At 32.5% G+C, this 26,245-nt stretch overlaps 1 protein-coding gene across 23 annotated transcripts in view; it reads right to left on the bottom strand.

Moving 5' to 3' along the window:
* Positions 1-26,245, bottom strand: part of cac (calcium voltage-gated channel subunit cacophony) — a 289,078-nt gene that overhangs the window by 23,222 nt on the left and 239,611 nt on the right. For 14 of the 23 annotated variants that reach the window (XM_087350471.1, XM_087350452.1, XM_087350464.1 and 11 more), the window contains 8 exons: positions 25,972-26,037; positions 17,763-17,854; positions 13,619-13,769; positions 13,163-13,290; positions 11,442-11,644; positions 10,732-10,836; positions 9,775-9,878; positions 733-872 (listed from right to left, as the gene is read on the bottom strand). In XM_087350471.1, coding sequence (XP_087206597.1) covers positions 733-872; positions 9,775-9,878; positions 10,732-10,836; positions 11,442-11,644; positions 13,163-13,290; positions 13,619-13,769; positions 17,763-17,854; positions 25,972-26,037 — 989 coding nt within the window. Of the gene's footprint in view, positions 1-732; positions 873-3,850; positions 3,928-5,397; positions 5,522-6,066; positions 8,224-9,774; positions 9,879-10,731; positions 10,837-11,441; positions 11,645-13,162; positions 13,291-13,618; positions 13,770-17,762; positions 17,855-19,391; positions 19,484-25,971; positions 26,038-26,245 lie in introns of those variants that run through there. The other 9 variants (XM_087350513.1, XM_087350485.1, XM_087350526.1 and 6 more) reach the window with 6 other exon arrangements.

Raw genomic sequence — 26,245 nt, 5'->3', positions numbered from 1 at the left:
TTACGTGAATGGAGCAAACGAATTCATCAGATTATTAGGGATACTTTTCACATTACAAAATGTCTAGCCTACTCTATATTTTAAAAAAAATCTTTATAATGACCATGGCTTTAAGATACTTTTGATTTACCTGAAATCTTCACACTTAATTTAAACTGTTGTGTACAAGCTATACACAACCAAAAATGTCGATGTCACAAAGTCAATTTCACACGCTATTATTTCATATTTTATTAACAGTTAATACAATTCTACAGTCCTAAATGTATTCAAGCCATTTTTATAATTTTTGTAACCTTACTTTTGCCATGGAGTGTATCATAATTTAAAAATATTTACTTAAAGTGAAAGCTATTTCTTTAGTAATGAAGGTCATTATGGAAGTTAAAAAGTATATTTCTTACTTAGTAAAAGACTTTTGATTCTCTTTTTCTCCTGGTTGAAGATAAAAGACACTGAAATTGTTACTCCTAACAATGTGTAAAGAATTCATTTATCTAAATGGGACTTGTTGAATTCGCACTACCTCTCACCACAAACAACAATGTTACTGCTTTAGCAATATAAGAGACAGCTTCAAGAATCATAATGTTTTTCCTTCTGGATAAACTATGATAAAATTCCTGAAATATATGATAAAGGATCATATTATAACACTCTCTGATATAACCAAACACAGAATACAGTAATTGCAGCTATTATTGCCACAGTGGGAAGCCAGTAAAATCTCACCTGCCACTCCTGCGTTGTGTGTTTCCACGTGAGAGCAGAGTAGTTTCTTCTGATAACTCAGGCTCTAGATTCCCAGTTTTGGAGTTGCCAGTCCACTGGCCAGCCGCCATGTCCAGGAGGCAGTTTAAAAATGACGATCGCTGCCCACAAAACAACTTAACATTGTTACAAAGAAAAAAAAAAGAGTTCTTTACTAACTGGCTCTCATATTTCAGCCTTGGAACTTCAAAGAGTTATTTTCACTTTTTAATCAGTGCATATTTTAATGTGTGATAGATTATGTCATTGAATTTTAAACTTGTGCAAGTGTTCATAAATGCCAAATAATTATTATTGTCTAACTAACTTTCAAAACATACTGTGCTGCATGAGAATGACAGCACTGACTCAGTGTTTGGTTTGGACTGCTAAGACCTTCCACAAACCCACTAATATGTGTACTTTTTGTAACATATGTAAGAACTACAATATAGACTTACAAACTACTTATGCACATTAATCTAGACATTACACAGTGACTTATGATGAAAATACAAACTACATTATTATAAGGTTAATCTATCTTCTTCATTAAGTACGAAGTAGGAATACATTTTGAAATGAAAGATACTGTATGTTGCTAAACATGTTACAAGAATAAAACCATTCAATTTTTATAAAAGATCTGATAAAGACTACAAAGACGTTGCATAATTTCCAAGGAAAACTTATTAATAAAGTAAAAATTAGTATGTATGTCAGTATTTCAGTAGTTTGACAATTTAACAAAAAAAAAAAAGACAGACAAGTAAGAGAGTGTACCATGAAGATGGAAAAAAGGAGACAGCTCATGTAAGTTGTAACATCTTAAGCTTATTTCATACTCATCTATAATCCCAACATTGCTACAAACAGCAAGGGGATATATGTAGGAACATCACCTGATTTAAAGCCATTCATTTTGTCACAAAAATATACTCAGTCTCTTTTTCCAAGAACATCAAGGCATAAAAAGAAAAAGAGAGAGCTCAAGTTCATTTTTCTGAGTACAATTTCAGAACCCTTGAATATAAAAATTATTTTTTTACACAATAATAAATTATTAACATATTATTTAGCTGATCATGGTAACCAGGTGATATAATCTATACACATCCGAACACTCAAGTAACCCATGCTGTTACAAAGCTCATGTGGCACACTCTATGATACATTCAAATAAATAATCATGCAACAGACACAAGTTGAGCATGCAACAGATGGAAGTCATGCCAGCATCTATATAATAAGCAATGACATTATAGGCATTTGACTAACTGGATAACTTCACAATGAATGTGGTTGTTTCACTAGTGTTCTAAACTGCTGAATATTTGCAATACAATTGAAGTTCATTTCAGTTGTTTTTAAGTTCTTTAACTGTAACCAGTCATGTTTCTTGGTGTACTGCTCTAAACATCTGTGTTTCATACAGAGTTTTAAAGAAATGAAGATGATTATTTCATAAGGCCAATTTTTAGAAATATGATTTACTGACTTCCAATATAGTTCCTTTTTATCAAGTGAAGAAGTAGCAAGAGTTATGTTTTCTTTGATCAACAAGATATAGCTCCTGTACCCTTACCGCTAAAGAGTAAATAGGTTGGTCATTCTATAGAAATGTGGATTTTTAGATTCTTATAATCCTTATAACAATTTTTTCAAAACATAGTTCATATTTAAAATGTAATTCTTTCATATTCATCCTTTGTATAGCTATTACAAAAGAAAAGAGATTATAAAGAAAAACCAAAATGGAGATGTTAATAACTGTTAATAATATAATCAAATAGTAATTTCAGTCTGTTAAACACGAACAAGTTAATGCTGCTCACAAAACTTAATTTTAAAGTTTAAAATATGTGTATTATTATTAACCCATTAGGAATGACTTTAGTTCAAAATGCAGCCAGACTCAAAATCAGGTTTCAACTCAAAATCAGTCAATGCCTTTACATTTTAAAAATAATATTAAAAAACTTTCCTTAAAAATGTAAGACCAGAAACAGATTTTTAAAGTTTTGAGCAGTCTGAGTAACTGATTTAATTTAAACATTTTAAATAGCAAGCATTAAAGAAAGACCCGAATATTTATGTCTTATGTCATTGCTTAGAGAGAAGAAAGAATAATGTTTCAAATCATTGCTCTTTCTGATTATGGTAGTATATAAATGTGTTTGTAGATGCCAACTTCACACAGAGCATTGCACAGTTGTGCATACTGCAAACACATCTACATGTTGAATGGGGAGAGTATAGGTTGTGAGTGATAGCCAACACTGGTACCAAATATGTAACTTATTTAGGCCTTGAAGTCTCATAAACAACAGATAATTGTTCTGATAAAATCTTCAAGAACATAAAGAGTGTTCTTCCTGTGATGTGTTGAGGATTCTAGGAAAGTCTGATATCATACAGAATTTTGTCATCTAACACCTTCTGACATAAAGAATTGTGCAGAAGATATAATGAAAAATCTCATAAATAAGTAGAAGTGTTTCTCAAAATCTGTAGTTATACTATCCCTCAAAGAGAGACTTTCTTTAATTTTAAACCAGAAATTATTGTTATGCTAGCCCTCTCCACCAAAATCAACATTTTCTATTTAATTAGAATATTTTTCACAGATTGAAATATTAATAAAATGCTACAAAATTGCATTTATCAGACTCTGAATGTTCCCTCAAATTATTTTACAACTCAAAACAGTGATGAGTTACCAATTTAGTACCAATGAGACATATGAACCCTTGGCTTTCCTTTCTTGCTACATGGAAGAACCCCACAGAATTAAAAAAGTAGGAGCATAAAACACAAATGAAGAAAGCTGAAAATTGGCAAAGATAAAGCAAAGACATGGAAGATGGCAGCTGCCTTTTTTACACAAAGATTCACATAAGATAGTCTCAGAAAATGGTTTAAAATTATTCTCTTTGAAATAAAACTGTAACTTATATTTTACCATATTTTTGTTCCAAAATACAAGAGGAACCTTCAACCTATCACTGTAACTGAACTGTATGTGAATCTTAGTTTAAATTAAATTTATATAAAAATAAAGAATAAGAGATGTATTAATAAAAATAATTATGTTCTCTACCAGAAGTTGGAATAATGAAAGTTCTATATAAAGAATACTACCGCCTCAATTTTGGAAGGACTAAGACCACCACAGTCCTGAAACCAAACACATATATTATTGGACTGCTAACTCCTGTGAGTGACAAGTAATACCAAGGCTTTGGTTTATTTGCATCTTCAGGGGTCATATATAGCATGCTTAAACTTGATAAACAAACACACACAATTAATGTATAATTTGGTTTGGATAATAATTGAGAGGTACTGCTATTAATAACCTTAATGGAAATGGGTGACCGGTATCTGGTAATGACAATAAAACTGTACTCTCCTTTAAACAACACTGAATCTTATCATATATATGAGGAAACAAAACAGGTTTCAATTCAACATTTCATAAATGCTACAAACCTCAAGTAGGTACATGACTATTCAAGAGAATAAATTAATTTTAATTATTAATATACTCATATACAAAAATAAGACAAGAAGTCAAGGTTGAGTGAATGATTCAAATTTAATTTTTCATTATTATATAGTGAGTCTATACTGAGTAATTACATTAATGCAGGTTAGATGCGAGATTTTTAATACAATAAAACCATGAAGATGCCAAATCTAGCCACAGTACACTTTGCCACTGTTATGTGTGCCCCACTGCACAAAAACATTGGATGGACTTGGTATGCTAACAACTAAGGGTCAAGCAGGTTGAAGACAGGACACAGATGACTCAACATCCTGGACTGCGAATCTCATGAATTATAATTCCAAAATTGAATAAAAACTAATGAGATTATAACTTGCTTTATAAACCTCTGTATGTTTGTTCTAAGTGCAGAACAAGTCATATGTAAAAATAGTATCAAAAGTTATAAATAAGTCCATGCATCAGTTATGTTTTGCCAATTCAGTATGCTTATAAACCATAATAATCCAATTTATTAACTCACAGACACATTATTTTATTCTGTATTTTTTAATTACACTCATATAATCTGTTCTTAAAAACAAATGCTGCAAAAATATATGCAAGAGTTGCCCAATATATTTAGTATGTTGAGTTTCACAGCAAATGAATAGCTGATGATGGTGTGCTACACTCGGGATTACTAAATTCTCGGACTTCGTCCATCGTCTGGAATTCAAACAAACACAACGTTTCTGAAACTGGATCTGTTTCCATTCTGAGGTGGGAATGGAAGATGTACCTACTCAGTTGGGTCTATTAGAAAGAGCTAACTTTAATCACAGTGAGTAGATGCCCCTTTCCTTTTCACCTGACAATGGCAACAGATCCAATTTCTGAAACGCTCCGTTCTTTTGAATACCAGACAATGGACGGGTCAAAGAATTTAGTAATCCCAAAAAGAGCTATGTCAAGCCAAGGTTCTTAAAACATATAACAAATTGAAAGAGAGAACTATTGTATTATTGATTACATTGTGAAACCTTTGAATTAAATTAATCTGACTCATGGATATCAAAGTTACATTGTCCAGGCTGCACACAAGTCACTACTTTGCACATCCTTAACTAAGTTGTTATGGTGTCCAATCCACAAACCTGCAAGGCCCACACTATAGAGCAGGGTCACTGCTAACCTCTACACTACTTCACACACCCACACACACTATGGCTGGCTGTTGCCCACGCTGACAATGCCACAAAAGCACAGAATTCAAGTCATCTGTAACACACATCTCCTAATATAGCCATGTTAAACTCACAGCTGGAATGCACATGTCTGTTGCAGGCTTTCCAGGGGTGAGAAAACTATAATCACCTGGACATGCACTTAGCTTCTTTACGAAACAACCAAGCCAAAATTATATTGGTTTTATAATAAAAAACTGATGGGAAAACCCAGTAATTAAAACTATAATATGAAAAGAAAAGACAGTGCACTTACCAATGAAAGAACCCAGAGGAACTCATACCAAAACTAGATGAGACAAACAGGATTTGAGGTTCTCATGTTGGTGAGTTTGAAGCTGTTGTCTTCTGGGTTGTAGTGCCATGTAGTATGGCAGACATTTACCAGCACTGATGATGTAGACAGCAAGAACCTCTAAAATTTTGATAGAGTTCTACCAGACTACACGGTGCTACAGCTCAGAAGATAACCATCTTCTAAATAAAACAAATTTTCTTCCACAGTACAAGACATTATCGACATATGGTAAGAGAACAGGGCGATATGTAAAAGAATGGTGACAGCTACTACAAAGCAGCTAAAATTTAAAAGCTATCTTATTAAGAAAAACATGTCTGTAGCTTCACAGTCTTCTTTCATAAAATCACTGCTATAAAGCCACTTTAATAGACAATATTAAGAAACTATTTTATTTTAGTATATTTCCTCTGGGCACTAACATAGATATGTGATTAATCCATGTCTTACATATTACGTTTTTTCTAACGAACATGGGAACAGAAAATACTGACTTAGTGAGAATTTGTAATACAACATTTCAACCATCAATTTTTAATAATGAACACATGAATATTCACTTCCTATGTTGAGTGTGAAGCTATAGGGCAAATTTTAGATTCTGCACAGTCATGAGAATGTGAAAGTTCTATTATGATTAAGTAGAAATTACATTAAATAAAACAGAATAAGTAACATAAATTTAAAATAAATGCATTGCTTCATGGCTCAATGTTATATCAATTCACCAAATTTACAGGCATGCTGATGCAGTGTATCTAAAAGGAGATTCTATATCATAATTCATATTTTCAAATTCTAAAACCACAACCTAAGAGTGAATATAAAGTTCGGCACCATGAAAAATTATTTCTTTATTCTAACATAAGCAGATATTTATCTCTAAAAACATTCAACTTTTGGGATATTAAAATAGATCTTACAAAACAGGATATGAGAATGCAACTAAATTCATCTAGTACAGAACACGGACCAATGGTGAGACAACTGAGCAACACTTGACTTTTCAAGAAGAACTCTACTCCATAGAGTTAAACATTTAACACACAGTACACAGGTGTTCTCTGATGTAGAATACATCTGCCAAATTATATTTTGATATTTTGTATAATGGCTTTGATGTTCATTCACTGCAAATCAAAACCTATTGATACAATGCCAGTTACACTAAGATATCATAATGGACATAGCTGGAAATTATTCTTTCTGCACTTCATTAAATATTCACAATTAGAAATGTTTTAAATTAAAGCTGTAATGTCCTATACAAATTATTTATATAAACAGCCATCCCCAACCTTTATTGGTTGTTTGTAATGGCTTATGCATGGTTCAGCTGGCTGTGTGTTGCAGTAGTATACCATATCCTGACTTAAAGTCTTACTGGGGTTTAAATCCCCATTGTCATATGCTACAGGTTAAGAAAATAAATTAAGCTTGAGCTTTGCACAAATGAAGATTTGTATTGGACTGAAACAAATCAAAATTATATTCAAATGGCAACTTTTAATGTAGACACCTAATTTCAAATTTTAAATATGAAACATATAGGATGAAATATACTGTAAACTATGAATAAAATTTAGTCCAAGATCTCTGTGCATTTGAAAATAATGAGACAATTGTGAATGTTAATATTATGAAGGCCTGTAGAATTTAACATTACAAATGAAAGGCTGTAATGGATTTTAGTCTGTATTGAATATGCTTGTGCTTATATGCTGGTAAATTATCATGCCTTTCTCACTTATTTTTAACACAATGTGCCTAACCAGGTAATTTATGTTTTAGAATTAAATTAGTTTATACACCTGAAAGTCTTTTTAGAGTTATGAATTCTGCTTTGCATTAGATGAAGCAGCATTATCAAGCTGAATTGTTGCATCAGACAAGTGATTCTTTGAGAGTTCAACATTAGTATCCTAACATCTAGCGACTGGCATAGAACAAGCAGAAATTTCAAACATGTATCGCAGGATCAACTGGAAGGATGTCTAAAATATTTCCAAACTGCTTTCTGGCTTACTTTCATGTACACAATAAAATTGTGACATCATCAGCTGGACTTTTACCTTACGTTGTAGCAGGTAAATATTCCATTGTCATGTCTTTATTTGTGTTTTGTACATAGTGATGAGAAAATGTGAATGAACATAATTTAGCATTTTTGCTCAACGTAAATCATTATTTTATTTGTACGTATAATTTCGTTTATATTAAAAGAACAAACAATTTTAGCAAATATACCGGTATTCATTATTTTGTTAATGGTTAATTTTATTTAATTCTTATAACAAAGTTCATACAGAAAACAGTACAGTCAGAGAAACAAATATAAACAATAAATAACAATTGTCAATTAATAAACAAATCATGTAAATAAAAATTATACTCATAAATCATATAAAATGTACATCTTGATGCAAAGAAACTCATATCTGCAAAAACATGAACAAAAAGAAAAAAAGAACAAAACACTGTAAATAATAAACTTAACATCTTGAAAGATACCAAACCCTAAAAAGGACAGAGTTACAGGAAGAGGAAGTGTGAAATTCTGTCTGAAGTATGACTGGAAATGTGTAATCTGTGCTGGAATACACAGACTCCACATGCATTCTTTGCACCTTTTCATTCTGAACGTTGTTCTGAATGTTGCTAGGTAAGATAGGAAACTAGTAAATTATGTATACATTACAAGTCATACCATAAGTAGCGTCCACATAAATATATAAACAGAGACTACACATGATGTAAAACATGAGAAAATGTTTTCGAGGTTCAATAAGAAATTAATTATGAACTCTTACCTACTTATTCTCTTATTTACAAAATAATCTGAGTGAATTGCAATAAAACTTATGTACTTTCCACAGTTATTATCACTAAAAAATACATGAACCTATGTTTTAAACATTTTTCCTTTCTCCTCTGCTGATCTACAAATTAGAAAGTGACTGCCAAGAGGACAACATAATTTCAAATAGAGGGGCTTGACTGCTTCTTTCCTACACACTACACAATACACGCAATATTTTCAATATATGACAATATTTATCCTAACTCATTAATTTTGGAGGAATAAAATCTGTATTACTTCACATTAAAGTAAAGTAAAGCCATCCCACTACATGCCATGTAGGTCGTTTGGGGGGAGTGGAGACACAGCTCCTACTCTTTCTCGACCTCGGCACTAGATGGGGGTGAGTGGTCAGCACCACATCCCGACCACGCTTTACCCCTGGGAAAAAACCCTGGTACCCATTGGATAGGAGGATGGGTGGGTCCCAAAGCCAGTTTGGACACAGAAGCTATAGGAAAAATTTCAGGGAACAAATCCCAGTCACCCAGTCTGTAGTCAGTCACTATAATGACTGAGCTACCAATACATGAAATGTAAGAGTTTTACTTTTTTGTCAATCACGAGGAACAGCCACAGAACTGAAGTTTCTCTACACTGTAATAACTGCATTACATATATGCTTTTATGACTGTATCATGTTTACAATTTGATTACTACCTTCATGGACTCCAAACTTAAGCCCCTTTCATAGCCAATGTTCTCCCCTATGGCATGTCTTTAGACATAAAATTAGGTTACAAATGTAACATTTTTGGGCATCAGCTCCTGATTCTCTATGTATTACAATTATTCATAATTTTAAAATAAGTAGAATTCAAATATATATACAAAAATGTATAAAGAATCAAAACATAATCTGACCCCCAAAACATTCTTTACAACCATAATCAAATTTCCTTAAGGAATTAAAACCAAATATTAAAAGAAGGGCACCCAAAATTTATACTGTAGTAATCTTCATATTGCTTTAAGTTGTTTTAACTCTAAATATTTACAGTAACGGAAAGCTTATGATTCATAAAGAAAATATGCTTCACTTAAATAAATACAATAATATTTAACAAAACAAGTCAGTCACTACTCTAATGGATTAAAGATCTAAAGTCTGTTTTGGATGTTCACTTACCGGAAGGACTGGTTCAATCCGGCCAAACCTCGTTGTTCTCCAGCTTTCCAGTATTAGAAGTGTAGCATAGATCTTACCAACTGTCATCTTGCCATTGTTTAGCTCTGTAACAATATTGGACAAATTAGTTTGAAAATGCATAAATGTTTTACCATTCTCACTTTGAACAATTACAGAATACTGTTATTTATGTAGAGTAGACAGGTGAAGAATCTACATACATTAATTTTAAAAATAATAGGACTGGAAAAGTGTATTTCATGTGTTGTTGGGAAAAAGCCACTTGAGTGTCTAATGTGCTCAATAAAGGCCTACAGATTCATGTAATGTTACATTAAACTACATTTTTGTTGGTGAATACCATAAGTAATGTGTCTCAACATGCAACAGATACTCCCTACAGTGATGTGACAATAATTATCACTGATGTGATACATATGTAATATGTGCATACAATGTCCGAACACACACACAATGTATCATGTACAGTGACTGCAGGTAGAAAATAAGTGCATTCTGAACAATGATGGAGGCACAGTCTCCAAAACATTGTATCACATATTCATTCTCAGCCATTCACATGGCTGACTGCCTGAGAAAACGTTTTTACATTCAGTTGCCATGAAAGCTTCAAATCTTACAAATTATATACCACCATTTCTTGTCTCAACTACAGCTGGTTATCTTATGACTTAATATATCTTCAAACCATCCATTGCCTATAACCCATCCACTTGTGTCTAATAGATCTTTTCCTTCACTATTTCTGTTGTTGTCCTCACTACACAAATGTATTATATGATTTTATATACAAACCTCTGTATAAAGGAAGACCGTAACACCTTCATATTTGTACTTAAAATTTTCAAGAAATGCTGAAGATGAGACCTTGCTAGCACACAGAGACCAGATATATATATGCATAAATTAGATAATTAAGAAGGAAATAACACACACCATCATTTCTAGGTATAAGGACATCCAACATCTTCTTTGCTTGCAATGGCCAGATGTTCCTTATAGTTTCTCGAAGTTCATCATCTGCTTGGTCCATTTCATCAGCTATAAACACATGTTCTCATGTGAGAGATGGATGATGAGGTGCAAATTAATTGAATACAAAATATAGCATCTTTATAGTGAAAGCATAAAACTAATCTATGTTACCATAACTATAAGGACTGCTATGCTGGAAATTACAGCAAATCCTCAATAAAACCATATCCCAACAGCCAATATAAACAAGCTTGGTAAGTGAGAAAAAATGGAAGAAGTGTAAAGTGACAATAGTTTAGAAGACAGCTAGCATATACAGGTTAACTACATACTTACTTACCGACTGAAATACATTACCTATTTATTTATGTACCAAATTAAACTACTTAACAAACATCCAGGTATAATTAATTTACTAAGGATCAACCCTATTACTGTGAAACTAGATTTTGTCATGATACAATTCAATTCACTCTATACACTCCTTAGTTTCATAAAGACCAGTGACAAATTATTCTACCTTCTATGTCCTAATCTCTCAAATGACTTAATTTCATGAAATTTTACATTACTGTTTATGTGTACCATTTAAAGCACAAATCCATCCCATGAATTACTGGTCTGAACAGGTGGGTAACAGTTTCTTGAAGAGGAAGTATGTTCACACTTACCACTTCTGATTTTTATGCTGAGGTTCTCCCTGATAAGGGCAAATAGTGTTGTTGTGAAGTTTACCTTGCCATCTCCATCAACCGGCATGTTCATGCGGATTAACTTCTTATATGCCAACCTACTGGGGCACTTGTTGCCAAATCCCAATGGAGGGTCCATGTTCTTTAACATGTCATACATTTCAGTGTAGTGAATTTTACCCCTGAGGGATAGAGAAGAAATTAGGACATTCCAATAGATTGCTCTTATCATATTTTATACCAAAAGAATATGTATAAATAAGTCAGTAAACAGTGCTTTATTAACTATTAAGCACAAATGACAATGAAGGATGAAGAGTATAGTACAAAAATTTATAGAAGAGAAGAGAAAACTTCTCAGGACAAATCCCATGAAGACCAAACACAACATAAATATGGCCATTGCAATAATAATACATCTTCCACTGTTTAACCCTCTGTCACTAATGCTTAAAGCCCAATTAACCAGCTGGCATAACACTAGCATACTGCTAAACCAGTGGTCCTCAACGCGGTGCCCACGGGCGCCATGGCGTCCGCCAAGGCTTTTTTTTGGGTGCCCGCATTGTTACGAAAAGAGGTTATACTGAATAATGAAGGCCGTTCAACCATGAACATTATAAAATCAAAGCACAGATCTCTACTTACTAATGCCCATCTTGACGATTGTTTGCGAGCAGCAACATCATCCTACACTCCCAAATTTGAAAAACTGGCTGATGAAATGCAATGCCAAACATCACACCAACTTCCCAATTGAATAATAATAATTGTACTTATAAAAGTAAGTATTTTTGATTGCATGGTTTCTTGTATCATTAAATGTAGTGTTGTTTTGTGTATTATTTGGTGTCCATATCTTATTTGTCCAGAAAAAAAAAATGGCTTTGTTAATTGGTTGGCGCCCGCCACGATCTCATAAACTCTCAAATGTGCCCGTAGGCACAAAAAGGTTGGGGACCACTGTGCTAAACCATTAACCATGAAGTTAAGTCTGGCTGAAAACCCTAATGCATGTTGGTTTAAATCCCCTATTCCCATAAGATAGAAGTTAATTTAAGTTAATGTTAGTATATAAAGTGCAGAGCATACCATGCAACATATAATTTTATTACTTTCTACTGCATAGAAAGAAGGATTAACTTCACTACAGGAATGATCCAAGTTCTGTTTCAAAATTTTACTATAGAAATAGAAAATGAAGGAATCTTCCTGTCAACTATGGTCTTCTGGGTTGTGGTACAATCTTGTATCTTGTTACCGACATTTCAGAGTAATGTACAGTCTCCATTTTCAGGGTTAAATAACACCATCTTTAACCCTCAAGACAGAGCATATTTGTTCTTCCAAAATGTTAGTAACCACCTACAAGCCTACACATCATCACAACCAAGAAAACCACAAATGACGTCTTCACTGTTATACCTCAAATTTCAGGAATATCCTCTTTTTTTCAATGAATTGCTATTATGCAAACTTTATAGAGAATGTAATAATATTGTAATATTTTTATAAGTACTTCACATTTCACACAAAACAAATAAGTTAAAAAATATCAATTTTATCAGAGATGATTGATAATAAATTTTCTGGTTCAACATGTGCAGTCAGATATTTAATAGTATTATATTCAAAAGATGTTTCTTTTCAACTTTACTGTGTATAAACTACAATAAATAAAAGAAGTATTATGTACTCACGTAGCATTTGGGTCATACTCAGCCCATATTCGGACAAATTCGTCCAAGTGGTGAGCACCCAATATGGACGAATCTCTTGTCAAGTAGTCAAAATTGTCCATGATAACAGCCACAAACAGGTTCAACATCTAAAGACACAGAATTTATATTTAAATATCTCCGTAAGCTTTTCTAAAATTTGGAGAAAGAAGTTAACATGACTAAGTCAGCCTGTTCAACCTCAATAATTAATAATAAGTTAAAGTACATACTTCCACTCTTGTTGTGCAAAATGTAGACAAAAGCCTACAGCACAGTGGTATTCATCCATTTAGTAAAACTGTCATCCATGACTTGCAACCTTAGTGTTCATTAAGAATAAACTCTGGTTCATAAAAAAACAGAGCACAGCACTATAACATATACATCTCTCTGTCTCCCTTGAAAATGTGACAAACAAACTGCTGTGAAACTCACCAGAAATGAGCAGAAAAATATGAAAGAGACAAAGTAAGCGTAGGCGAGGTTTGAACCACATTCTGGCCCAGCTTTCTTGGCAACAGGATCACATGGCCGTCCTTTGATGCAAGACAACATTATGGATGGCCAGGCTTCTCCAGTTGCACACCTGCAATGTTTCAACATCAACACTTGGTTAGCTCTCATTCCAGTGGCTACCATCTCAACATCACCAAAGAATCCTGGTAATCTCTTTTGTTCAAACCCACTACAACCCAGCCTATAAAAGATAAACTGCAAGTATCTGATAATGTAGTCCAAAGGCATGAGATGATTCAAAGTGTGAGTAAGACAACCTATTAGAACTCTTCTTCCAGAATTGTTACAACAGCCAAATAAAAGAGTTTACTACAGACTGTATATATAGCTTAAATGTGGGGAAAAAATAAGTTGGGTACAGAATTTTGATAAGAAAGCTTCTGGAAAGCGGTCGCACTGGCGATCAAAATAGGCACAATATATTAAAATTAAACGTAACAGTAGGGTGTTTTGGATTTAAATTGAAAACTAAAATTTTGGAATCTGTTGCCAAAAAGAAATAACAGAATTTTTATAAGGCGATAAATGCTTACCCATTACATGACATTCATACAATAATGTCAGTCTGGAAAGATGATACTGACTTGTGTATAGAAGTGAAAAGAATGTAAAAACAGAAGATGAACTAAAAAATTAAAAAAATAGCTGTCTTCCAGGTTGTAGTGCCATGTAGTCTGGTAGGAGATTACCAACGTTTCAGAGGTCCTAGCTGCCTCCATCTTATCACCCTGATGATGGAGGCAGCGAGAACCTTTGAAAGGTTGGTAAACTTCTACCAGCCTACATGGTGCTACAAGCCAGATGACAGCCATCTTCGTAATCACTGCCATAAGAATCAAAACCTATTTAAATATTTGAGGAAAAATTATACCAAGGGTATATATTTACATAGTCTAACAACTTTTCTACTGACTTTTCCTTTCTGGAACAGAATTATGCTACACAGTTTCAAATCAAACCTACTTAAAACTTAAAAGGAAAAGCATAATTAATTCTATAGTTCTGTACTGTAATTTGAAATTTCAAAATTATTAAAATTTTATTACAATGTGTGATTTCCTTTCTGTTCTGAGATTAGTTAAAAAGTCATTTGGTCAACATACTGAGACCTTTGTTCACCTCTTGGAAAACAGTTTGAAATTAGTATGTCTTCTAAATCCCCCTACTTCAAAGTTCGTGTTATAAATATTAAAATATGGGGACCCGTAAAGGGTACTGGAAAATGTACAAACATTGTTAAACCGGAAAAAGAAGAAGAAGAAAATATCCTGGCATTTGTTTAATATAAATTTTGAAATAAATATGTTTCCTCGAGCTTCATAACAACTTTAATATTTCACAAAACAAACTAAATGGTTTCTAAACATTTATTGGTATATTACACTAAACAAATATTTCAACCATCATAAATACTTAGTTATTTAATGTCCATGATATAGCCTTATTCACATCTATCTTTTATGTAACCAAGATTCAGAAGTGAGATGGAGATGGCAATAGGGCATTATTCAATGACTTGACTTTACACAACATTGTCATTCAAGGCCCAGTTTCTGGTCTATCACAAGAGAAAACTGACACTTAAATAACAATCAAAAAAGCAAAGTTTCTGAATAAAGCCCTACAATAAGTCTAACTTCATAAACATTCAACACATGGCATTGCCTGAAAAATGATTTACTATGTACAGTGCTTCCAGTTATGTAGTCAAATATTTTATAGCAATAGTTAAATTAAAATGCAGTAAATCTCCATTAATCATCAGTGCTACGCTGAATTATATTAATTAACGTCTTCAATTCCACAAAACACAAGCTGAAAACTTGATGTTAATTTGTACAGAAACATGACCAGACAACATTAATACAATAATACAACATTCAACAACAACAAAGCATGTATAACAACACCAGATCTTATGTTACTGTGTTACTTGTTCCATGTGTTTTTAACTGGTGTCGCTGTGGTCAAACCTGCCTGTGGAGCATATAATCAACAAAGCTGTGCATTGTGTTGTAAATTAGGTACACAAGGTGATGTGTCTAGTATATTACCAGGTTCCATAAGAATGTGCAATTTTACTTCACCACACAATCTATATCTGCTACTAAATACAACAGACACACCACACTTTGAATCTGTTACATGGTTCACTTCCAGATTTCATGCTTATGTTGAATTCAGTCTAGCATTTGGAAAACTGTCATGGTTCAAGGTCAGAATTCGCCAATTTAAAAATATAATAAACAAAAAGCAAACCTAGTGCAAGTCATACATTGCAATCAACAGACTTCTGCTGAAACCATTCGGACATTCAGAAAATCACATTCCAGTGCATTCTAAGACTGAGTCTGACAGATTAAAAATTTTCAGAATACAGTAGAGCTAGAGGGATGTCATGTTCAAATGGATAAGAGATTTGCCATAATATGGGTTTTCATCGTATTCCAATAAAAAAAACGTCCCTCTACTTGCGCAACATTCTTTCAAAATCAGCCTTGCATTAAGACAGAAAACATGGGTATAAGAAACAAAAAATAAAACAGAAATAATTCATTAAAGGTGTGTGATAATGGCTGTTTCATTATAAGATGTTAGTCACAGCCCACTGTCTGAGGTATCTTTGATGTATTCCAATTATACAGTGTCAAATGAGATGTGAATGACAAGTAGGCAGTAGGCAACGTACGTGAAAGAATAGAGAAAAATGACTCCTACTTACTGAAGAATTTACTATAAGAATAAAATATTTGCAGAATCTTGCCATAGAAGTGCTCCTTACAATTATTTATTTACACAGTTGCACATACAAGTGTACAATGACCAAGTTTCTTTTTTGTTTTGTGTGATATGTTCATAAATTTGTTTGCACATTCTTAGGATCCCATATGGTTCTTTGAACATCAAACTTGCCTGAATAACAGCAGCAGCAGAACACTATGTTTTTTCAACATGGTATGGGCAAAGGGAAGGAATAAATTGGTACAGCAAACAGGATGAAAATAAACCATGTTTGTAACTGTCTACAAACAATTTTTTTTATATTTTTCTCATATCAGCAGCATCTTAGTAAAATATCTGGCATAAAAACAGACTTTGTTCAACTGACCAAATGTTGATTTCAAAGGGTTCTGATGATGTATTACTGAGTTTGTGGACATACATCATTAGTAGACAAAGTCCAAAAACTCAGTAATCCTGATCCAATACTGTAAATCATACTGTCAAGATATGCTGTGCCCAAAATAATAAAATAGGAATTCCAAGTATTTAATTTAAAACTAATTTTGAAAAATTGTGGACTGATACACAAGAACACATTCCCAATTTTATGTCCAGTGCCAGCTTTAACAAATTTATGAACCTTATTAAGAAATTGTGACAGTGTTAAAAAAATTAAAACTTTGCAATTAATAAGAACATTTAGCATTTTTATGTAAAAATAATATAAAAATAAACAAACACTTATAAATGCTACAACAGATCACAATTTATTCCTGTCAAGTAAAAAAGATCTTCAAACTCCTAATTAAGGACAGAATTGAATAAAAGAGTTTAGAATGAAGATGGTAAAGTAATGGTGGAAATGTCCTTGTCATCACAATTATAATACTTCTAATTGAATAAATGCAGAAAAGCACTGGAAATGTTTTTTTAAATTATGTAATGCACGTTAATGTCTCTTGATAAACCAACGTAGTAAGCAAGAAAGAAAATACTACATGGGGTAATTCCAAAGAAACTGTAATTTAAAGCTCAACGAAAAGCAACATTTGTCACAATTGAAATGTATGTTTTCTTCTGTTATATTTTTTAATAATTGTAATTTTAAAAGTTCTTATAACCAGGAATGGCTGCACTATGCATTTTGTTGACATATATGCAACAGTAAATAACAATAAATCAATAAAATGCAGCTAAGTTTACTTTGTACAACAAAAAAGGTACTAAGGTAAGGTGTTGTAGGACCAATACGAAAAGATGTGGAGGAGGCATATAATGCACAGTGCGACACAGGTTAAGACAACGCTGGAAGTGGATGGTTAGCATGGTTAGCACTTGCCTGAATAGTAGCATCAGACCCTGAACAAAGCTGCGGAAGTTGTTATGGCGTGTGATGGAACTTTCAGGATCCAGCGCAATGTTACCAAACACCTAGTCATGTGGCCATGACGGTACCAGGCAGGCCAGCCAAGGAGAGAGAGTTGTCAATTTAAGTTAATACTCAGTGGCCACGCAACTAAACCAAACAACAATACTGAACTAGTTTTGCCTCACTACACATTTAAGTATGCTATTACAGTGCTCAAATTCTATCATGTTTAAAGATAATGATAAGGATTTCTAGGTATTGAGTAGTTAGTGGGTCTCTCTTGTTTGCATGTGGTGTTGTCTGCTACTCATCAGATGAATTAGCACTAATATTTAAACTGTTATAATCTGATTAACACAACTACATGAAGAGATGCAACATTGACTGAACAAACAACAGAATCTAAATTTTACTCTTAAAGAAGGGTTTTGTCCATCATAACCTCATATTCAGATACCAAATATAAGGCAATCACACATGCCAGCTTGATAGTTAATTTTAAAGAGCATATGTATTCAGTGGATAAGTGTCTCATTCCAAATCTTTCAAGATGATATAATATGCTACTGTTAGTCACAATCATTAAATAAGATAATAACATATTTGGTCTAATGCTATTATTAAGCCTACTTATCTTTGCTGTAATTATAATACATGGAAGCCAGTATAGGCCAAGCTTTTTTATCCTTGTTTAAAATTAGATTCTATTTTACAGAATTCTAACAAGTGTCCAGATGATCAGAGTAGTTATCTGACAATGATCAAGTGATTTACTATAAAAGATGATCATACCTATAATTAAATACCCAGAAATTCTTATTAATAACTTTACAACATTTCAAATATTACCACAAGAACAAATCTTACATAGCCTAAGAACAATACATACACTCAACACACACCAGGTGCTTAACAATCTAGCACTAAGATACCCAACCACAGAAATGCTTGCCTATATGAGAAACAGGAGAGGCTGCTTCCAGTGCTACCAACATTAGCTAACATGCTTATCAACCACAGTTAGTAAAGACACCGGCCAAAACTACAAGTGCCCAACAGTCTCAGAACTAACCTGCCCATGTTCCAAGCTGATCAGAAACAATATGGCTCATATCAAGTGGTGCCTTAGATAACATGTTTGTATTTGTGTGATACGTGTGACTTACATGTTGTGAAAAATGGTAGTTTTCTTGTCACAGGTTTTGTTAATGTGTAGTATATCATAGTTTTTTTGATATTGCTTCAATCCAACTTTGCTATAATATAAAGTTACATAGGATACGAATCTTATCACCAAGCTCATGCTGTTAAACTAAGAATGAGCTACGAAACCATAACCCATTTTACACAGAAGTAGTGATGCATTTGGAACACAAACCACTGCACTGCATATTAATGATATGACAATCATCATATACGGTTGCTGGTCAAATCAACTCTACAAAAACAATAATATACAAATATTGTGGCTTAAAATGAATATATAGGTCTATAGCAAAGAACTGTCTGATTGTTGGCATTGATGAGGTTGTGTCATGTTAGGTTAGTTCTGAGTCCATTCAGGGCCAAATGCTGCTGCCTTGCGCTAAACTAACTCACCGGAAAAGCAGTAAAAGAGCGCCGAAGAAAGTTTGAAAGTTGTTATGGCGATTGAGCGCCGAATCAGGGTCAAACTTCATGTTTCCGAAAACCTTGAAAAACAGCCCCAAACATAAACTCTATCCGTGTGTCCCAATTTGTGATCATGTCCTAATCACAGAAACTGGAAACTTCTCAAACTAATTAGCTCATGAAACAATGATAAAACTGATAATTCATGAGGCAAAAATGCACATATGGAAATAAATACTGTATAACAGAGGAAATTCACAATCACTTCACCTGTTATTGTTCATGAAACACGTTAAAACAATAAACTCTGTCCTGTTAACACAATACAGTTTTGTTCTCATTTGTTAAACTAATCTGTAAGTCTAAATTTATATATTGTAATATTTAGCTACTTATGTGCATAACTGCAATATTTAATATTAAGCAGCACACAATATATCTTTTATACACACTACATACTCTATACTAATCCTGTAATTCAAATTCCAACCACATAAATGTACTTGATTAAAAGAAATAATTTTCCTCTTCATTAATGGCTCTTATGCTATCTGATACAGTACTATGAGACTGTTTTCAATAAATACAAACTATTACAGCCTGTATAAATGGTCCATAATTACTTCATCAACTTGAAATTTTTAACAATTGAATTAATTATCTTCATCATCAGCTGAGTAAGTTTTAATATATTAAATCAAAACCTTGTCATGTGTAAAATAATCAGTTTGAGAAGTTGTGTGTTTACTGGCAAGGCTATGCATTGTACAAACTACACAGCAACTTAAATGATTCTAGACTTCACAGAATTCCTCCTAAGTTGAGTTCATTAACACAGAAATTTACAACTTAAAACTGATCTCTATCTGCTAAATGTACAGCATTTCTGATATGGCAGAACATTTTATAATTTCCCTCGATGTAAGACCTGTATCATTATAAATTTTATTTTGGTCCATATTAATCCACTATTATTCCTATTTTACATGACATTAAAATAAAATGTTATCACTTCTACCATAACAATGAAGGTGATACATTACTCTGAAACACTGGTAACTGTCTAGAAAACCATGTTATATCATGATTCGGAAAACTTCAGTCAACATTTTCACTTATGTAAAAACCTCAAATTTTAAATTTTATCAAGTTTTTGAAAGTAGTTCAGCATATGAAAAATGAGAACATGGCATAAGACAATTTTATTTGGATCATATTTTCAATTGTCTATATTTAACAAGTAATAAAATACTGTTATGCTGTGTAATCTTTCCTCCAATTACACTTGTTAACAAACTTTTTATCTGCAGTAAATATCAAGAGTCAATATAAAGAGATGTAAAACTGCAAGGAACACATTTGGCAACTCTAAGTAACCTGAAATGAAATGCACACTTCAGTGCTCCTTGTTGGCATTTATAATAATTATGTTAGCTAGCTAATATTTTAGCAATATCATAAGAGGTCACCATTATTACCATACATGAGAAAAAAGAGGTAAATAATGTGACAGAACTATCAGATACAAATCTAAAGCCACAACTCTGTGGGTTTCATCATACATTAATTGCTGCTATTCAGTGTTCATATTTATTCACTAATTTTATGAAATCATGTGGGACAGAACTTAATTCAAAATGAACTTAAAATATTCTGCTATGCCAGTAATGCTGTAAACATATTTGTTGCAACAGCCATTTAATGAATTCTGGTAATAGAATTCACCTCATGAAGTTTTAATTAAAGAAACACAAACCATATTACATACTACAGTATAACTATTTTTTAAATTATGAAACTGATAAAATCTGGTGTAGAAAAATTAGGGACATTTAAAGTATTAGGCAAGTTTATCTCATTTTAACTTCAAGCTTGGACTAATAAAATATAAAAAATTAGTATGCAAGAAATGCCTAATTGGCTGTAGATTTGTGGAAATATTTTTATAGTACTGTTTTTGTTCCCTCATCCTCTGAAAGTAATGCTGCTTGCAACAAATTCCTGGCATACAGAACCAATTCCAAATAACCAGTGCAGTGACCACAATTCTCTAGCAAATAAATCAATTGCTAATGGGACACACGAACTCAGCAGAGCTAGGTGAAATTTCAGGTTCTCATGGTGACAAGTATAAAAATGCCTGCCTTCTGGGTTGTTTCACCATGTAGACTGGTAAATAATGACTGATGTTTCAGAGAAGAAAGGTAATTAATTGCCCTGATGGAAGCAGTATGCTCTTTTGAAATGTCAATCATTATCTACCAGACTATATGGAATAACATTCCAGAAGTAAGCCATCTTCATACAGTAAAACTAAACTACCACCAGATGTCACTGCTTCATGCTGTGGAGAATAAATAACAAAACTTTAACCCATTAAGCTAGATAGAAACTATGTGTTGTATAATCTAGTTCCTAGAACATCTATAAGAAAAAATTGAGTTTTTCTTTAATATCTTTTGTATTAACAGACTCAGGCAGATGTTCTGTTTTGAAAATGGCAACAGGCATAATATTTACAGTAGATAATGTAGGGAAGAATGTAAAACCTACTTCTCACTGAGCACATCTGAAAATAATTTATTTCTTTTGTGTTTATTCCTGACCTGAAAATACTGTTAATATGCAAATGCATTTCACTTCTACTTGAAATGTTTATATAAACATAAACACACATACAACTAACAACTACCATGTATCAATTTTTCTTATAAAAATATGTTTTTAAACACATCTATTATACTGAATACTATCAAAACAATTACTCTATGCATAAACTAATTATGAATTTTTAATAAATATTATGGGTAATATCAAAACTAACACTTACTATAACTAAAATAACTGCAAAGAAATACTCAAGACTAACAATGATTATAAAACAATCATACAAATTCTGAACACAGTTTCCTTGGATGTCCATCTCCCTTTTAAGTCAAAATATCTTCGTCAACACTCAAAAACCCTCAATCTATGTTCCTCCCTCAAAGTGAGAAACCAAGTTTTGTACCCATACAGCACAACTGGCAAAATTACACTTTTAACCTTAATTTCCTTTTGATATGAGATGGGAGGACAAAAGATTTTGTAATGAATGATAGCAAGCATTCCCTGAATTTAATTTGCTCTTGATTTTGTCATGAATGTCATTCTGACTTCTTAGAGTCATCCCCAAGTACTTGAATTTTGTTACGTTTTCAAACGATTAATTAGTTATCTATATAGTCTGATTCTGTCCTGAATTATGATACTGAGACATGATCATAAACTGTATTCTGTGCATTTATTTCTAGACCAACATCCCTACTAGCCCTTAAGAGTGTATCTATGTTTGCTTTTAGAGTATTTATATTATCACTCAACAGATTAATATCATTAGCATATACTAACAGCCAATTTGTCCCATTCAGTTCCAAACTGTCCTGATTTTCTTGGACATTTCTAATGACACAACTGAACAGAACTTGTTTCAACAATCAACATCTATAAAAAATCTGAATTATTCTGTGTAACTACAAATATACCTGAACAATTCAATTACACTTTTAACTCAGATAATCTCAGTGTCTCAAGAGTTCTAAACTGAGTGAAATTTTGAAACACAGTATTTTCACTAATTCACCTTTCTTTCTTACTTTCATTTTAATGTTACACAGAACTGAAAGCCATAGTTCCATCTTCTATGACCACAGACCACATTGGTCCCCCCCAAGAAGCCACAGAATAATGAACATTACTAAAGTGACCACGATACTTAAAACATCGGTTATGAAATATATTATCACATAATTTTTACGTAAGACATATGATAATCATCTGTATAGACTATTAGTCAGGAGCGAGGATTTTAAATTTTAACAGTAGCAACTAAATATCTCATATTTATATAATCATTGTCAATCCTCTAAGCTAAGTAATTACTTTCTAGACTAGTATAAAAGTCATAATACTATTTTAATGAATCATTCGTGTTTATTATTAATTATACACGTTCATAAACACTGCTGTTATATGGCCACTACAATCTAACATTTCACCATGAACATCACATAATCCTAATAAATTTATGCTATTCGTAAGCCCTAACACTACAATAACTTTAAATAAAATAACTATTAAATATCAGTCATAAAAATTATTTTAAACACAATGCAATGAAAACCATGTACAATGACAAGATGCAGTATGTCTTACAGTAATCATGTATGTTTGTTGAAAGTAGAAACCAGCTAAGGGAAAGTGAGTAAGATTTGCAGTCTATTCAAATTTTGTATGAGGAAAAAGGCAGAAAGCAGGACACTTGAAATCAAACAAACCAGTCGCAGACTGAAAATTGAGATATAGTAACTCTTACCATATTTCTACCTGCATATTATTGTTATCATTCATTAAGTACAATCCTGTGCCAGTTTTTTGAAGATGTTTAAATTGTACTTATTTTCCTTGTGTCTACTTGTACATGGTGAACATTACAAATCAGAACCCTAATTAAAAACTATAGACAAATAAAGGAAAAAATAAGGAATGAATTCAGAATTAATGTAGAACTAATATAATCTCTCTTTCTTTCATATATTTTACAAATTAAATGCAAAAAGTAAATATCAGATTTCCTACTTTGTTTGCTCAAGTCTGTTATAAGATAATAAAATACTTGTACCTTTATGATTTAATACCAATATTATAAAAAATGCAGTCTTATTCCCTAATCTCCCATATACATGTTTTCATCTTACTGTAACTTCTCAGTAAGTTAAGATGGAAACAGAGCACCAACCACATTTATTAGTCTAAGAGATGCTAAAAGATAAAACTAAATGGCAGGGAGAAAAGTTTTGATATCTTACCTTAGAAAGAAAATGATTTTCATCCCTACATTAACAGAGTAAATTGTTCTTGAACGGTAATGCAGAAACATTAAATAGAATTGGGAAATATGATGTATCTTAATGTATTTGCAAAAAGATGTTTCAACCGAAGTCCACACTGTTGCGTAACTTGACATGTCTTGTAATTGTCAATTAAACAGAAATATTTAATGTACGGCGTTAAAAACTCACGTACATGAAAATGTTATACCTTGTAACAGTAAAGCATTTATTACAGTTGGAATCTTTTTGTACTTAACTAATACAAATAATGATCACATATTTCCTTCAAACAGACATATATAACACACATATAGGAGAAATAAAGAACACATTAACATTTTGGTGGGTAAACCTTTAGTAAAGAGAGACATATTGGCACAGATGGGAGAATAAAATTCAAATGTAAGTTAGAGAAATAGGGTGTGAAGTTGTGGATTAGGTTGAACAGGGTTAGGGTAGGGTCTGATGGGAGGTTTCTTGTGAAAACAGTAATGAACCTCTATGTTCCTTGAAAGCAGTGAACTTCTTGACCGAATAAATAATCAACTTTTCAGCGAAGACACACCATTATGGAATTAGTTACACTAGATTGAAAATGGGTATAGGGTGATAGATAAGCCAAGCACCACAACTACCTTTGATCTGCAGCCCTTTAGCACCCATGTAATTCAAAAAAAGTAATGTACTTTGTCAGTTAATAAGTTACCTAATCCCTTTGGAAATTCATATAATTTACTTTTCTTTTCACTGTTGTCACAAAATAGGAAAAAGACCTTTAGAGTTATACTTGTATCATATTCCTCTCTCCTCTTTTAAATGTACTGTGTTCATTCTATAAAAAGTGTTGAAGCATTTTAATACCAACACTTTTATTCTAAGCTAACAACTATAAAATATCAAGTGAATTAACTGCAAATACTTTGGACAAGTTTAAATTTTGTCTCATAACATGAATTCTAGTACTTTCTACTTGCCTGGTATAATATTTCATATCATGTATATTTTAACAGAAACTATTAAGGTGAAGACAAAAGTATCATTGCACATAATGAAGGCATGTAGTGGGAGACCTCAGAACTAGAGAGAAATTAGTGGTCAACTAAAGTCTTTAGACTTTTTGAATTGGAAAACTGGGTCATTCTGAATGCAATGTGGAAGAAACAAGTTCTTAGTGCTTCTGCTAGGAATCAATGTCTGGTCACCCAGTTCATAACCAGTTAGTGTGGCTTTCGAAATTCAAACTAATATCATACTCAAATATATAATGACTTCCACAGATCATACAATCTGCTACCAGCTTACATTATTTGTGTTATCTTATGGAAGATTTTTGTTAAATGTTTACATTTTTATCTCAATTTTTTATATGACTGTTAAAGACACTGATTAATAGGATTAACAACATTAGTCTGTGTTTGATACAAGGTTTATTCTTTTTATCACAAACCATACTGATAAAAAACTTTTTGCATTTAACTTGGAAATGAAGTGTTGTCCCCTGGAGTTTTGAAAGAAATGCGTGAGGGTATACAGTTGCTGTTATTGTGTGAAATTAAGAACAACTGATGTAAATAACAAATGGAAACAATGAACAAAATGGTCTCACAAAAGAGCTGGAAACAGTAATTAAAGGTACTTAATGCATATAATTTGATTAACGTTATTTGGAGAAAAAAGGCAGAAATTAATTTACATACCTGCATGCCGATGATGGCATAGATGAAAAACAGCATGGCAATCAGCAAACAGACATATGGCAGCGCCTGTAAGCAAGACACAGACACACATACACCATATTAGTGGATCTAGTGGTGTGAACAGATATTACATATAATGCCAATCACAGGTCCACCATCAGATCTACTTTAACAAGGCATGCAGTTGTTCATTACCCTATTCTACAGAAACACAAAATATTAGGTGAGGTGTCAGCTAGAAGGAACCAACTGTAGATATTAAATCTGGAATTAT

The sequence above is a fragment of the Zootermopsis nevadensis genome, unplaced genomic scaffold (assembly GCF_977971745.1).
Source record: "Zootermopsis nevadensis isolate Lab colony 2312 unplaced genomic scaffold, Znev_1.0 Znev_ptg000002l, whole genome shotgun sequence".
NCBI classification, from domain to species: domain Eukaryota; kingdom Metazoa; phylum Arthropoda; class Insecta; order Blattodea; family Termopsidae; genus Zootermopsis; species Zootermopsis nevadensis.
The sequence above is the reverse complement of the archived record's forward strand: the minus strand, read 5'-3'. Positions and strand labels throughout refer to the sequence as shown.